The 16,794-nt window shown below is 44.5% G+C and overlaps 1 protein-coding gene across 6 annotated transcripts in view; it reads left to right on the forward strand.

Annotated features, from left to right (window-relative positions):
* Window positions 1-10,902, forward strand: part of LOC100501057 (DNA dependent RNA polymerase D largest subunit) — a 68,029-nt gene extending 57,127 nt beyond the window's left edge. For 4 of the 6 annotated variants that reach the window (XM_020539025.2, XM_020539026.2, XM_020539028.2 and 1 more), the window contains 3 exons: window positions 9,143-9,405; window positions 9,539-9,650; window positions 10,199-10,902. In XM_020539025.2, the coding sequence (XP_020394614.1) occupies window positions 9,143-9,405; window positions 9,539-9,650; window positions 10,199-10,360 (537 nt within the window). In that variant the 3' untranslated portion in view covers window positions 10,361-10,902. 6 annotated transcript variants of the gene reach the window in all.
* The last annotated feature ends 5,892 nt before the right edge of the window (window positions 10,903-16,794 follow it).

Here is a 16,794-nt window from a genome sequence, read left to right on the forward strand (position 1 = left end):
TGATCAGCTCATCGCTGCACCAACTCGCAGCCTGCGCACCCAACCACCAGGTCTCGTCTATACTTTTTGAACCCCCTGCAGAAGTCGAGATCTAGGTATGCAACCCCCCTGCACGGCCAAAGAGGGTCGTCTCCTTCATTCGGGCACCTGCCTTGGTGCTGGACAGACCCAACATAAGAACAGGCTGGTTCCTCCTCCACCTTTCATCCAACGTGAAGGCCGCAGTTCAGCTCTTTCCTTGGGATCCAGGAGGACAGGAGGACATAGCTGCAGTTCAAATTTAAATTTTAGTTCCACAATTATTTTGTATTTTCGTCTTAAATAATAAAGGTAAGCCGAGATGTAAAAGGCTTAACCTTAAGTCATGTTAGGTAAGTCTATGGCAGCTCGAGGACGAGCTGGTCCTCAAGGGAGGGGGAGATGTCATGGGCATCATAGGGAGCGGCCACTCATGTGGGGCCGCACCTATGCGCACCAAAAGCGAGAGGCCGCAGGGGGCGCTGGCAGCAGCGCGCGCAAGGAGGGCACGGGCGCTGGCAGCAGCGCGCGCAAGGAAGGCATGGCAAAGGAAAGCGCGTACAAGGAAGGCATGGCAAAGGAAAGCGCGCGCAAGGAAGGCATGGCAAAGGAAAGTGACTGATTTGGTGGCTAAATTGATAGACCTAAATTGTAGGGGAGATAATTTCAATTAGTCACTTGCCTAATTAGTGGTTGCCTAGTTGGTCAACCGGTGGCCTATATATAGGCCTGTACGCAGGAGACAAAGGAAGAAGGAATATATTATCAAACCAATCTCTCTCTCTTGCAATGACTCTCAAGCGCCTAGGGCTGCTACCCTAGAACCAAGCCTGCGGCAGAGGGGTATAACCTCGCCGGAGAAGACAGCTATCCCCATGGACCGAAGATCCATGACACTGGACCGAAGGTCCATGACATCTTGGCTCGGCGGTGGTTTGTACTGAGGCGCCTGATTATATCAAGGCTATGGCAAGTGCTGTTACATCTCCTTGCTTGGTGGATGCTTCTCCCTCCCATGTTCCTACTTCGGATGTGGTTGAGCTCACTGCGGCTGTGGTAGACACTTAGGTGACTCCAGCTGCGGTGGCTCCCGTGTCCATATGTGGGGGGACTCTCTCTGTTGAGCAGGAGGCGCTTCATTCACACCAAAGACAAGCCTTCCTTGCGTCTGTATCCCGGCGGCCTTCTAGAGTTCTGCCTGCTTCTCCCATACAGCTCTTAAAATCAGGCAACAAGCTGCCCACCAAACCAATTCCAAGACGCAGTCGCAGAGTTGCTGGAGTGGGTGTTGAATTTACCTCTGCTGACCTTGACAGTCGTGCTACTAGGAAAATCATGAGAGCAGTAGGCATAATTACCAATAATAATGGTTTGGATCAGAGGGCGCTTGATGAATATGCAAATCTGTTCAAGACACCCTTGTCAGGCTCTCATATAAAGGCTCTGGCAGCGCTGTTTGGCTGGCAGCCTCCTGAAGACATGTAGTTGCTCCCTTTGTCTTCTTCGGTCGCTCCCTGCACCCTTAAGATAAATGGATCCAGAACGTGTTCTAATCTGGAATGTTCGAGGATTAAACTCCCCAGCTAGGCAAGCTTCTGTTCGTTCCTTAGTTGATTCGGCTAGAATAGATATCGTCTGTTTGCAAGAAACCAAAATGGATGTTATTAGTCGTGGAACCCTCCTTTCTGCCTTGGGTTCTAATTTTGATCGCCATATCGAGCTCCCTGCTGTTGGTTCCAGCGGGGGAATTCTGGTGGCTTGGAAGCACTGTGTGGATACCACTGGAGAGTTGTATGTGCGGAATAATAGTGTCTCGGTGCAGTTATGCAATTGCAATGGGAGAACTTGGTGGCTCACTTGCGTGTATGGACCACAGGGAAATAGTGAAAAAGTCCTTTTTTTGCAGGAGCTTAGGGACCTGAGATTGCTGTGTCATGGCCCTTGGATGATTGATGGTGATTTCAACATGATCTATAAAGCTGAAGATAAGAATAATACTAACATAAACCAAGTTATGATGGGAAGATTTCGTAGCTTCATCAATGATCTTGCCCTAAGTGAGCTCCCTTTAATTGGTCGGAAATTCACTTGGTCTAGTCAGCAGAATCCCCCAACCCTAGTGAAACTTGACAGAGTATTATGCACATTAGACTGGGTGGATTTATTTCCAAATTCCTTGCTTCAGAGTTCTGCCTCAAATGACTCAGACCACTGCCCCCTCCTTTTGGGCCTGAATGATAATAGTATGGCAGGAAGGCGCCGATTTCATTTTGAGTCCTTTTGGCCTAAGTTTGAGGGATTTCTGGAGGCTGTTTCGTTGGCTTGGCATTCTGTTCCAGCTGTGCAGTGTCCTTTTGCAACTTTGAACTCTAAACTGAAAGCTACTGCTCGTGGGCTGCAGGCTTGGAGTGCTAAAAAGGTTGGGCATATTTCAGCCTCTTTAGCCCTTGCCCGTGTGCTCCTGCACCAGTTGGAAATTGCTCAAGACAGTCGTGGTCTTTCCTCAGCTGAGCTTTGGTTTCTCTTATGCCTTAAGAAACACTCCCTTGCTCTATCTTCTCTTCGAAGGACAATTGCCAGGCTTCGTTCCAGAATTGGGTGGCTGCGTGAGGGTGATGCTAATACCAAATTATTCCACATGCATTCAAGATTCCGCAAGAAGAAGAATTTTGTTCCTAAATTAGTCTCTAATGGTGCTGTCCTTACCGGCCATGATGCCAAGGCTGATCTGGTCAATGAATCCCACATGGATCCGGAAAAAATAATTGTTTGGAATGTTAGAGGTCTTAATTCTCTAGCTCGACAGAATTCTGTTTGTGAGCTCCTTAATTGTTATGGAGCGGATATAATCTGTCTTCAAGAAACTAAGATGGCACAACCTTCTCCGCGTGCTCTCCTCTCTATGTTGGGGTCTGATTTTACCGGTTCATTGGCCCTGCCTTCTAATGGTTCGAGGGGTGGAATCCTTATTGCTTGGAGACGACACTTGGGGATAACTGGAGCTACCAGGACAGACATCCATAGTATTTCTGTGCAGTTTTGTTCAGTGGAGGGACACCAGTGGTGGCTTACTTGTGTGTATGGACCTCAATCTAATGAAGCCAAGATTGAATTTCTGCAAGAGCTGAGACATATTAGAGCAGCTTGTCAGGGTCCTTGGATGATTACTGGGATTTCAATCTCATTTTGCATGCCGAGGATAAAAACAACTCACATATTAATCGGGCTATGATGGGTCGATTCAAAAAATTGGTAGATGATCTCGCTCTTAAAGAAATTCCACTCCATGGGCGCAAGTTTACTTGGTCTAATCAGCAGAATCAACCCACTCTTGTCAAACTTGATAGAGTCCTGTGCTCTATTGATTGGGAGGAGCTGTTTCCTGGTGCAGTGTTACAAAGTGCGGCTTCTGAAGATTCTGATCACTGTCCTTTATTATTGGGTCTCAAAGATTGCAAAGGTGTTAAAAGGCGCTTCCATTTTGAATCATTCTGGACGAAAATTGAAGGGTTCCACGATGTGGTGCACAACGCCTGGAATTCGGTTCCTGTTGGCCACTGCCCCTTCTCCACTTTTGATTTAAAACTCAAAGGGACAGCCAAAGCCCTTCAAGGATGGAGCAGCAAGAAGGTGGGGCACATTGAGACTCAACTGCATCTTGCTAGAGATTTGATCCATCAACTTGAGATTGCGCAGGATGGTCGTATTCTGTCTGTGTTGGAAAGGTGGCTGTTAAGTAAATTGAAGAAGCTCGCTCTGGCTTTGGCCTCAACCAAGCGTACCATTGCCCGCCTTAGATCAAGAATTTCTTGGCTCAAGGAAGGAGATGCAAATTCTAAGTTGTTCCATTCCTTTGCACGGTACAGAAAGAAGAAAAATAGTGTATCCAAGCTTACTGTTGGAAATCAAGTCCTTACTGCTCATAATGACATAGCTGCAGCAGTGGATCAGTTTTACTTTGATTTAATTGGGGCTAGTAAAGACAGAAATATTTCGATTAACCTTGAGGCTCTGGAAACTGCTGGCACTCCATCTCCAAATTTGATCGAGTTGAACAGCCCCATTACTGAGCAAGAAGTGTGCAATGCTATAAATTCTCTGCCCTCTGATAAATCTCCTGGACCAGATGGATTTACTGGTAGATTTTACAAAATTTGCTGGTCCATTATTAAAGAGGATCTTATGGCTGCGGTGATTGCGATTTGGAACAGAAAATTTGATAATTTTCATAAGCTGAATTCTGCTTTTATCATTCTAATCCCAAAGAAAGATAATGCTGATCAAGTCAAAGATTTTAGACCTATCAGCCTTGTTCACAGCTTTGCAAAACTAATCACAAAGATATTGGCTTCTCGATTGGCTTCAAGGCTCAACGATTTGGTCTCTCCAAACCAAAATGCCTTCATTAAGGGTCGCTTTATCCAGGATAATTTCATGTTGGTTCAGCAGACGGCTAAATTACTTCATCAACAAAGGCATCCTTGCCTGATGCTCAAGCTGGATATTACTAAAGCTTTTGATTCGGTTTCCTGGCCCTTCCTTATTGAGGTCATGCAGAATCTAGGGTTTGGGCAGATCTGGAGAGATATCATTTTAGGGCTGCTTCTCACTTCCTCTACTCGAGTGTTAGTTAATGGTCATCCGGGAAGCATAATTTCTCATAGAAGAGGGCTGCGACAGGGGGATCCTCTTTCTCCGATGCTGTTTGTGCTTGTCATGGATGTGCTTGGTCAACTTGTCTCTAAAGCAGATGAGGAAGGTTTATTACAACCTCTTTCTACTAGGCAGCTTCAACACCGGGTTTCTCTTTATGCTGATGATGTGGTTCTTTTTATTAATCCCGTGGCAGAGGACATGACTATGGTTTCAGACATCCTTCAGCTTTTTGGTGAGGCTTCTGGTTTATATAATAATAATCAAAAATCTAGTGTCTACCCCATCAGATGCCATGAAGACAATTTAGAGATTATTCAACAGTTTTGGCCCTGTGAGATATCTAGCTTTCCTTGCAAGTACCTTGGGCTGCCCCTGTCGTTACATAAATTAAGAAGGGAGCAGGTGCAGCCCATTGTGGATAAAATAGCTAATCAACTACCTGGATGGAAAGCTGATTTGTTGACTAAAGCAGGAAGAAGTGTATTGGTGCAATCTGTTTTGACAGGGGTGCTGATTTATAGTGTTATGGTTGTAGACTTGCCTTCTACTACTTTGAAGGACATTGATAAAATTCGAAGAGGGTTCCTTTGGCGTGGTCGTAAAAATGCCATGGGTGGCCATTGTGAAGTGGCCTGGGGGCTGGGGCAGTGTGTGCAGACCTCGAGAGCTTGGTAGATTGGGTATTTTCAGCATCATTGAACTGAGTTGGGCCCTTAAAATGCGTTGGGCTTGGCTGCAAAAAACTGAGTCAGGTCGGCCCTTGGCATCCCTGCCTTTGCATACCCCGAAAAAAATTCGAGAGTTTCTACAAGTAGCCTTGTATTCTGAGATTGGAAATGGAACTTCTACCCTTTTCTGGAGTGATCGATGGTTGGGTGGGCAGCGGATTGGGGATATCGCTCCCCGACTTATTGAGACCATTCCTAAGAAGCTGATTAACAAAAGGACAGTTCAGGAGGCGATCGAGGATAATGGCTGGATTAATGATATTCCTGGGAGTTTATCTGTTGGTGCACTTGCAGACTTCCTGCGTATTTGGGATTTGGTGGCACATGTTGATCTGGACCCCCATAAGGAGGACAAACATATTTTTCGGTTGGCTGCTAATGGCAAATATTCGACTAAAGCCGCTTATGAGGGGCTCTTCATTGGATCTGTGGAGTTTGAACCTTTTGAGCGGATTTGGAAAACTTGGGCTCCGCCCAAATGTCGATTCTTCTTGTGGCTGGTGGCTCACAAGAAATGTTGGACAACAGATAGACTTGAGAAGCGGGGGCTGGATCATCCGGAAAAAATGTCCTTTATGTGAGTAGGAGAGGGAGACAATTGACCATCTGCTTGTGAATTGCGTTTTCTCAAGAGAATGTTGGTTCCTCCTTCTAAGGCAATTCGGGCTGCAGGGTTTGGCCCCCCAACCAACGGATATTAATTTTATGGAGTGGTGGCATCAAGCAAATGAAGCTATTCAGGGGTCCTTCAGAGGTGGCCTAAACTCCCTCATTATGCTGGGCGCTTGGATTTTGTGGAATCACCGGAACAGATGCATCTTTGATGGTCTTTCCCCTAATGTTGCTAATTTCCTAATCCATGTGGGGGATGAGCGCCGTCTGTGGGAGACTGCCGGGGCCAAGGGGTTGACATCCCTTGTTGCCTCCCTCTCTCATGTAGCCTAGAGTTTTATAGATGAGTCAGTCTATGCTAGTTTCGTTCAGGCCACCGTAAGGCGTCAGTTGTACCCCGGTCTATTTTAGACCTTGTTTATTTCTTCTTTTAATATAATGATACGCAGCTCTCCTGCGTGTTCGAGAAAAAAACAATGCAGCGATAGAGAGCAAACTATCTCTCTGGAAAGTTTGGGAATTCCTTGTCATGATCTGTCAGCCTTAGATGCACCATTCACTGAGGAGGTATGGGACACAATTTTACACCTTCCTTCGGAACAAGGCTCCTGGGCCGGATGGGTTCACAGTCAAATTCTATAGAGTCTGCTGGGAGATTATTAAGGCTGATGTTATGGCTGTTTTCTCGGCGGTTGGGAGCAGAAGGTTCGCTAATTTTCAGATCCTTAACACTGCTTATATCACCCTTATCCCAAAGTTTGAGGGGGCCGATCAAGTTAAAAATTTCAGACCTATCAGTTTAGTTCATAGTGTTGCAAAATTGCTCACTAAACTCCTCGCTAATCGGTTGGCTGGAAGACTTCATGATATGGTTTCTCCTAACCAAAGTGCTTTTATTAAAGGCCGCTTCATTCAGGATAATTTTATGTTGGTGCAGCAAACCACCCGCTATCTCCATCAACAAAAGCAACCTAGGATGCTTCTAAAGCTTGATATCTCAAAGGCCTTTGATTCAGTCTCATGGCCCTTCCTCCTGGAAGTCTTGCAACATTTGGGCTTTGGCCAGGTCTGGAGAGACATTATTAGTGGATTGCTATGGACCTCCTCATCTTAGGTGATACTTAATGGGTTACCTGGACAACCTATTCTTCATCGTCGCGGTCTCCGACAGGGGGATCCTCTGTCTCCTTTTCTGTTCATCTTGGTCATGGACACTCTGGGCTTCCTGATTAATAAGGCCGCACAGGATGGACTGCTGCAGCCCCTTGCTCCTCGGGCATTGCAACACCGGGTTTTTCTCTATGCGGATGATGTGGTGATCTTTCTTCGGCCGGCAGCCTTGGATATCAATGTTATTCTGGATTGTCTTCAGCTGTTTGGAGATGCTTCGGGTTTACGTACGAATGTTCAGAAAAGCAGCGTGTACCCTATTAGATGTGGAGATCAGGACCTTGCTTTGCTGCAAAATATGTTGCCTTGTGAGTTAGCTGAATTCCCTTGCCGCTATCTAGGTTTACCGCTTGCCATTAAAAAGCTTTCAAAACTCCAAGTACAACCCATCATTGATAAGATTGCAAATCAACTATCTGGATGGAAGGCTGAGTTATTGACTAAAGCTGGTCGTAAGGTGCACGTCCAGCATGTCCTCACAGGGATGGTGATCTACTTGGCCATGGCTGTTGACCTTCCAGCTTGGGCCCTTAAAGCCATTGATAAAATTCGTCGAGGTTTTCTGTGGCGAGGCCGAAAAGATGTAAAAGGTGGTCACTGTCATGTGGCTTGGGGAATTGTTTGCAGGCCTCGCGAATTGGGTGGTCTAGGCATTTCTAGCATGAAAGAACTTGCATGGTCTCTTAGAATGCGATGGCTTTGGCTGGCTAAAACTGAGCCATCTCGCCCGTGGGCCTCTCTTGCTATCCAGGTCCCTAAAAAGGTCAAAGATTTCTTCTCCATGGCTATGCAAACTGAGCTTGGTAATGGGGCAACAACCTTTTTCTGGACTGATAGGTGGTTATCGGGTCACAGAATTGTAGAGTTAGTCCCTCGATTATTTGGGATCATTCCTAAGAGACGGGTTAGCAAGAGAACAGTGGTGGATGCTATCTCTAATCAGAGCTGGATTTCTGACATTCAAGGAGCTCTTTCTGTTGGAATTATCAATGAATTTCTCATTTTGTGGGATTTAATTGACTCAATTGTTTTAAGACCTCAAGTTGAAGAAACATTTCTTCCGTCTAGCTGCAAACAGAAAGTTCTCCTCAAGGGAAGCATATAGGGGTTTCTTTTTGGGATCTTCTGAGTTTGAACCTTTTCATAGAATATGGAAAACTTGGGCTCCTCCAAAAACCAAGTTTTTCATGTGGTTGGTCGCACGCAGGAAGGTTTGGACAGCAGACAGGCTGCAGAAAAGAGGTATGGACCATCCAGAGAGATGTCCACTATGTGACCAGGATCAAGAAACCTTGGACCATATGTTGATCGGATGTGTCTTTGCTCGAGAATTCTGGTTTAAATTGCTTCTTCAAGTGAACCTGCCGTTTCTTGCCATCTGAGGATAGTGCTTTTCTTGAATGGTGGAGAACGTTATGTACCAAAGTCTCTGGAATTGCAAGGGACGGCCTCAATTCTCTAGTCATTCTGGGAGTTTGGACCTTATGGAAGCAACGCAATGGCTGTGTTTTTGACAATAAGAGCCCCAGTATTGCTGATGCTATTAGAAGAGTTGAGTTGGAGGTTCACCTATGGGAGATGGCCGGTGCAAAGAAATTATCTTTGCTCACCGCCCCCATTTCGGGCATCCCTGCTAGTTAGCTAGCATTGTGGTAACTTGTGTTAGTTTCTTATTTAGTCATGGATGGGTTTCTGTATGCCTGTTACTGGCCGCCATAGGCGCCTCAGTTGTTTTTTCTGTAACTGTCCTTCTTCTTTAATATAATATCGCGCAGTTCTCCTGCGCTTTCGAGAAAAAAAAGGTGATCTCTTGACTGATATAGTTTTCTAAATTCAATCTAACCAGCAATTACGCTGATGTATTTGGTTGTGGCTGATGAAAATAAACCACCATCTTAAATATACTTGTAGGATATTCAGTTATTGAATTTAATGCTGACAGTTACCGTATTTTGCAGCCACATGAACCAGAACAAAATGAGAGCATCTATGATTTCCTATGCAGCTCTAAAGTTCGGAATTTTGAAAAGAATCATTTGGATACCCGTAGACAAAGTACTGAAAATGCTTCGATATGTAGATTAGCATGCAAGTCTTCTAAAGGCAGTACGACCGTCAATGGTGTTGCTATAACTATCGACCAGGACTTTCTTCATGCTAAAGTCAGTATATGGGATAACATTATCGATATGCGTACTTCCTTACAAAACATGCTAAGAGAGTAAGAAGACATCCTCCTCCATGGAGCTATTTTACTGGTTTATTTTGGCATGACTTATGCATAAGGATTTGCTTTTTTAAAAATATATATATTGATTATCCTTTATTGAATTTCTTTTAATTGTATGATGAAGGTACCCGTTAAATGGATATGTGGCGGAGCCAGATAAATCACAGTTAATCGAGGCCCTGAAATTTCATTCCAGAGGTGCTGAAAAGATCGGTGTGGGAGTAAGAGAAATTAAGGTGATGATTATCGATTGATACCTGTTCTTTTTTCTCTATCAAACACACTGATCATTTTATTAAGAAGAAAAAAAAGGTTGAGAAACCTATACGGCAGCAAACCCACTCACACCAAATAGAATAAGCGGATATGTTAATTTTGATCATTGTGAAATCATGAGCTGCATGAGAAGATATCCTATTTTGATTACGTTCTTGTGTATATGTGCTTGTCATTTGGTCAAGCCTATTGTCCATACATTAGTGTTAGAAAAATGCCACTGACATGCTGTTGAATCTACTGGAAACACATTACGTGCATTAAATTTGACCTTTATACAATATCGTCGTCAGCCTTGCAAGCATTGTAAAAGCTTCTCGTGGTTGAGCAAACAATAATCTTTCCTCACCGAGCAGATGGCCCTTTGTCAAATTACACCTTGATATATATCCCTGTTTATTGCAAAATTGCATGCTGTAAACGTGACGTGAAAAGTATTAGGCAGTGGTCGTGCCTTTTTTTTTTCTGAAGTCGTGACCATTCTTTTAACATCCCGTCTTACGTGCAGATCGGGTTGAATCCTAGTCACCCAGGTACAAGGTGCTTCATTTTGCTGAGAAACGATGATACCACTGAAGACTTTTCTTACCACAAGTGTGTTCAGGGTGCTGCAGACTCTATCTCACCCCAGCTCGGAAGTTATTTGAAGAAACTATATTACAGAGCATAAGCTTATGCAACACTCCCACTAGTTCATTTTTTTAACTAAAACGTGGCAAATAAAAAAGAACGGATGGAGTAGGATTTTGGAAAGTGTTCCTGGCAACATCTTGTTCTGATCAGACCATATTACCAATTTCTGATAAGGAAACTACGTGTCGCATTTTAAGGATGAGGTGAAAACTGAAAGGGTCTGGCGCTCAGAACTCAGAAGGTCTTCTGGACTGGAGGTGTATGTCAACTCAACTCAATGGGACTATGTAAGGTGGGCCTGAGTCATGACTGCGGTTTCATGCCTGCAATTCTCTAGTCAGTAGTATAAATACTAGTCTGCGTGTTTTCTAATATGAAGATCCATCTATTTTATTACTTAACCATAGCGTAGATGATTGGTAACAGATAGATACATTTTATTTACTGATTAAAATGCAGCAGCGACTCCCCGAACTTAAAACAGGTAAACGGGTGTGGAAACTTAGTGGCTCATTCAAAACTGTCTAAAATCGGGTTTGCTCAAACAAAGTGTCGACATGGCATGTCATGTTGAAATCATTTGAGTCTCTAAATTTGGTTTACAGACTTTTATTAGTGTGCTTCAATCGTAGCACACCAAATCAGTATTCGGTTTGAGCATCCGATTTCTGATGGTTTTGCACAGGCCGGCCAAGTTATATGATCTAGTTTTTTAACTTAGGGGATCTAATTGATACAACATGCCAAGTTTAAGAATGGCTATTGTATCTTACTCTTATTTATTGAACAAGTAATGCACATTCCCAGTCAGCCGAGCGGCTTTGCGTGATGAATTTGATGAACTACACAAGTTAAACTAAGCTACACAAGCTTTCTCATCACACGAGAACGACTACTTTGCTGAAACAGCTAAACTAGTTACAAGAATAAAACTAATCACTAGCTCAAATATAAATAAATATATAACTAAAAGTATGGTTTGTTATCCTGTGCACACGCCGGTTGTTGTTTCATTGAATTTGCTTTATTAATAGGCTCACAATTCGACTTTGATTGTTATGGATTGGTACCAACATCATCCCGCACAAGCACAATCAATTGAATGAAGATGTGACGCTTTATTTTAGGGAATCTCTAACGAAAAATGCACACTATTCCCTCTTTTCTATCGAATCAGCCATAACCACGGCCTACATTTCATAAAATAGTTATCTCACATGCAAGTCCAATTCCAATATATCTGAAAGGGAAATAAACTTAAACATTTTCTATAATCGATTTTGATGTTTAACCTTATGGACTAACTAGTTTGCCTAGTTGATCATTTCTCAGGTGCATAAGTTCATCTACAACTATTCTAAGTCGACTGTCCGGAATATCGTATATTATTTCGGACAGGAGAACCTTTTTGGAAAACACCTATGTGCGGACCGTCCGGGCCCTTGCGGCGGATCGTCCGCGACACCAGGGTGTGCCTCGGACAGGAACACTTCAAAAACGCAAGTTAACACTGCGGACCGTCCGATGGAGAAGCGAGCATCGTCCGAGACCAAGCGCGGACCGCCCGACCTCAGGCGCGGACCGTCCGGTCGTTGAAAAACCAGAAAAACCTGAAGGTGACGGGTTCGGTAAAATTCATTTTTAGCGTCCTCGCGGACCGTCCGGTGTGCACGGCCGGACCGTCCGCGACTGCTTTATCTGACATCTGATGACGCATTAAATGCTATATAGCCGTTGATATAGTCGTTACTGCTGGCCGTTACGATTTCAGCCATTGATGTGCAGGGGCGGACCGTTCGGACCAGGGGCGCGGACCGTCCGGGGTCGACAGAAAAGGAGCAACGACTAGGAAGTGGTTGGAGGCTATAAATACAACTCCAACCACCTCCATTCATAACAAGCAAGCACTCCACTCATACACCTTGAATACAAGAGCTAGAAATCCATTCAAAGCTTCTAAACTCTCAAAGTTCCACAATTAAGACAAGTGATCACTAGTGCTTAGTGACTTGAGAGAGTGCGATCCGTGTGTTATTTGTCGCTCTTGTTGCTTGGTTTTTGTAATCGTGCTTTCTTCTTTACCTTCTAAACCTTCCAAGTGTTTTGTAAAGCAAGCAAGAGACACCTAAGTGTGTGGTGATCCTTACGGGGTCTTAGTGACCCAATTGATTAAGAAGCACTCGACCGGTCTGTGTGACCGATTGAAAGAGGGAAAGAGTTGGAATAGACCTGGCCTTTGTGGCCTCCTCAACGGGGACTAGGTTCTTCGGAACCGAACCTCGGTAAATAAATCACCGTGTTCATTTGTATTGATCTCCACTTGATTTGTTTTCCCTCCTTCCTCTCTCTAAAAAGTTCCCTTGCTCATATTGATTTGAGTTGGCTCCCAAAGTTATCCGCATTGATTGAGCAACTCCAAGCAATGAGAACTATCTTCCGCACTCTGAATTAATTCTAACATACCCCGGGCATAGTGCGTGTTCAAAGTTTATAATTTTCAGGTTTCGTCTATTCACCCCCCTCTAAGCGACTTTCAATATCTCTATACCCCTTGGGGTTATCCTGCGCTTGGAAGAACTAGGAAAAGGACTATAGCACCCAAAAACTTCAAATCTTGAAAATTTCTTAAATTCGCTCTAAATTCAAAATGAATTTTAAATTTCGTTTCAAAATGTTTGTTTGCGAGTTGATATCAACAAATAAAATATAGTGGTCTATATCCTCTCCAAAATCCTCCTCAAAATATCCTACAAATATTTCCCCAGTGATCCCCCTCAAATTCTTTCCAAAAATGCTGCCCAAATATTCCACCGATAATTCTCCAAATATTTTCCTCCTGAGAAATACTTACAGAATCATTTTTAAAGTCCCTATTTTCTTTATAATTTTCCTCATGTTCATACGTATACGTACGCCTCCGGTGTCATACAGTAAGCTCTACAAGCTAATTTCACTTATACATGACTAATACATGTTTATCTCCCACTGATCCTCGCATCCTCCCACTAATCCTCGCCTCCTTCCCCTAATCCTCCCAACCTTGCCTATAAATAGAGGGGCAAGGGCCTCCCTTCAAGACACTCCAAGCCATTTCATGGCAACTCACTTCTCCCCCCACTCCCACTCCCACACAAGCACAAGGACGTTCGGTCGTTCATTTGATCGTTCGTCCACATGTTCATAGTTTGTTCGTTCGTTCGTCCGATCATTCGATCGTTCGTCCGATCGTTCATGTTTCGTTCGTTCGTTCGTTCGATCATTCATCCGTTCATTCGTCCAAATAATATTGTTCAGCCGTTATGCTGCCAAAATTCCGATCATTCGTTCGTCCGATCATTCGATCGTTCGTCGGTTCATTCATAATCCCTATTCATCGTTCATCGTCCGTTCATAGTCACTGTTCATCGTTCGTCATACGAACTGTTCATCGTTCGTTCATAGTCACTATTCACCGTTCATAGTCACTATTCATGAAAGAGAAATGTGCCCTTGGGCCATTTCTATAATGTTTTGGTGATTAAGTGTCCAACACATAGTATGTGAGTTGCTATGTGCCAAAGAAGCAAAAAAGTGCAAATCATATAACAAGGTACGTTTCTAGACTTAGTACATTGTTTTGAGTACTAATGTGTTTTGTCTAAGTGCTAGAAAAAGTGAGAAAAGAATTGGAAAAAGACTTGGCTCTGTGCAGCCAACTCCAACTCGGCTTGGCACACCGGACTGTCCGGTAGTGCACCGGACAGTGTCCGGTGGTGCACTGGACAGTGTCCGGTGTGCCAGACTGGTCCGCGTGAACTCGCTGCTCTCGGGACTCGACGGCGGCGTACGACTAAAAATCACTGGACCGTCCGATGGTGCACCGGACTATCCGGTGAGTCATCCGCGGCGAACTCGTCGCCCTCGGGAAAAGCAAAGGGGTGACGTGGCTATAATTCACCGAACTGTCCGGAGAGCCAACGGTCGCCTGCGCCAACGGTCGGCCGCGCAATCTTCGCACGACACGTGGACTGCTCCAACGGTCGACTGGTGCACCGGACTGTCCAGTGCGCCAATCAGCCCAGAGGAGCAACAGTCAGATATGACAAATTTGGAAGGAGATCAGGCACCGGACCGTCTACAGGACCTGTCCGGTGGCGCACCGGACTGTCCGGTGCGCCACTCGATAGAAGGCAAGGATAGCCTTCCTTGTTGGCCTCCAACGACTCCTAGCTGCCTTGGGGCTATAAAAGGACCCCTAGGCAAATGGAGGAGTTACATAAGCATTCACTAAGCATCCTAAGACTCCAAGACTCCAACTTCACGCATTCGATTCTTTGTGATAGTGATTTGAGCTCCATTTGAGTTGTGAACTCCAGTGTGTTGTGTTTCGAGCTCAAGTCATGACTTGTGTGCGTGGTTGTGCTGCGTGTTTGAGTCTTGTGTGTGTTGCTCTTCTCAACCTTACTCTTGTGCATTCTTTGAGATCAATATTGTAAGGGCAAGAGGCTCCAACTTGTGGAGATTCCTCGCAAACGGGAACAAAACTATAAGGAAGAAAGCCGTGGTATTCAAGTTGATCATTGGATCACTTGAAAGGGGTTGAGTGCAACCCTCGTCCATTGGGACACCACAACGTGGAAGTAGGCAAGTGTTACTTGGCCGAACCACGGGATAAAATCGCGTGTCTCTTGTGATTGCTCTCTCTGTGATTATTTGTGTTCGCAAAAGCTCGCCTCTTAGACTTGATTAACTTGCGCTGATATCTCTTTAATCAAGTTTGTTGGAATTTAGTGTTGAATTTTACAGGATCACCTATTCACCCCCCCTCTAGGTGCTCTCAATTGGTATCGAAGTCGTACTCTTCATCTAAGGGACTAATCGCCCGAAGAGATGGATCCTAAGGAAAAGGGGATGGTGGTCAACGACAAGGAAAATGAGTCCTTCCTCAACGAGCCTAGAGACGACAAGCTAACCGACTCAGGCTCGAGTCACAAGAAAAGAGACGGGAAGAAGAAGAGGCGCATCAAGAAGATCATCTACTACGACAGTGATGCCTCGTCTTCACCACACGACGACGACGATGACTCCTCGTCAAAGAAGAAACCGGTTAATCAAAACTATTCATTTGATTATTCTCGTATTCCGTACAACTCTAATGCTCATTTGCTATCGATTCCTCTTGGAAAACCTCTCCACTTTGATGGAGAAGACTATTCTTTCTGGAGTCATAAAATGCATAGTCATTTATTTTCTCTCCATCCTAGTATCTAGGAGATTGTTGAAAACGGAATGCACTTTGATAGTACTGACAATGCCGTGTTTATCAATGAGCAAATTCATAAAAATGCCCAAGCCACTACTGTTTTGCTTGCATCTCTGTGCAGGGATGAATACAACAAGGTTAGCGGCTTGGACAATGCAAAGCAAATCTAGGACACCCTCAAGATATCTCATGAGGGAAATGACACCACCATGATCACCAAAATGAAGTTGGTGGAAGGCGAGCTGGGGTGATTTGCGATGATCAGGGGAGAAGAGCCAACGCAAACCTACATCAGGCTCAAGACCCTGGTCAACAAAATACGAAGCTACGGAAGCACAAGATGGACGGATCATGATGTCGTTCGACTCATGCTAAGGTCATTTACTGTAATTGACCCCCATCTTGTCAATCTTATTCGTGAAAACCCCAGGTACACCAAGATGACGCCCGAGGAGATCCTCGGAAAATTCGTGAGCGGGCGCATGATGGTAAAGGAGGCTCGATACATGGACGATGCACTCAACGGACCATTACCCGTCTATGAGCCACAGCTCGTTGCTCTCAAAGCAACCAGCAGCAGGGAGGCGCTACCAAGCAAGGTAGTACAAGTAGAAGCTGCTGGGCTAAATGAAGATGAAATGGCGCTTATCATCAAGCGCTTCAAGACCACACTTAAAGGACACAAGGAGTACCCCAACAAGAATAAAACAAGGGGAAAGCGCTCCTGCTTCAAATGTGGTAAGACTGGTCATTTTATTGCTCAATGTCCTGATAATGAGAATGACCAGGGACAAGAAAGACATGGGAAGAAGGAGAAGAAGAGCTATAGGAAGACGAAAGGCGAGGCTCATCTTGGAAAATAATGGGATTCCGACTGCTCCTCATCCGACTCCGGCGATGAGGGACTGGCGGCCTCGGCCTTCGACAAGTCGTCGCTCTTCCCCAACGAACGCCACACCTGCCTCATGGCCATGGAGAAGAAGGTAAGTGTTCGAGATTCTCCTAAGTACTCTACTTCTAGTGATGAGGATTCCTCCGATGATGAAGTAGATTACTCTAGTCTATTTAAAGGTTTAGATAGAGCCAAAGTAGAAAAAAATAATGAATTAATTGATGCTCTAAATGAAAAGGATAGACTTTTAGAAAAGAAAGAGGATATTTTGTATGAAGAACATGATAAATTTGTTAGTGTTCAAAAATCTCTTGCTCTAGAAATTAAAAGAAATGAA

This window comes from Zea mays, chromosome 1 (assembly GCF_902167145.1).
Source record: "Zea mays cultivar B73 chromosome 1, Zm-B73-REFERENCE-NAM-5.0, whole genome shotgun sequence".
Taxonomy (NCBI): Eukaryota; Viridiplantae; Streptophyta; class Magnoliopsida; order Poales; family Poaceae; genus Zea; species Zea mays.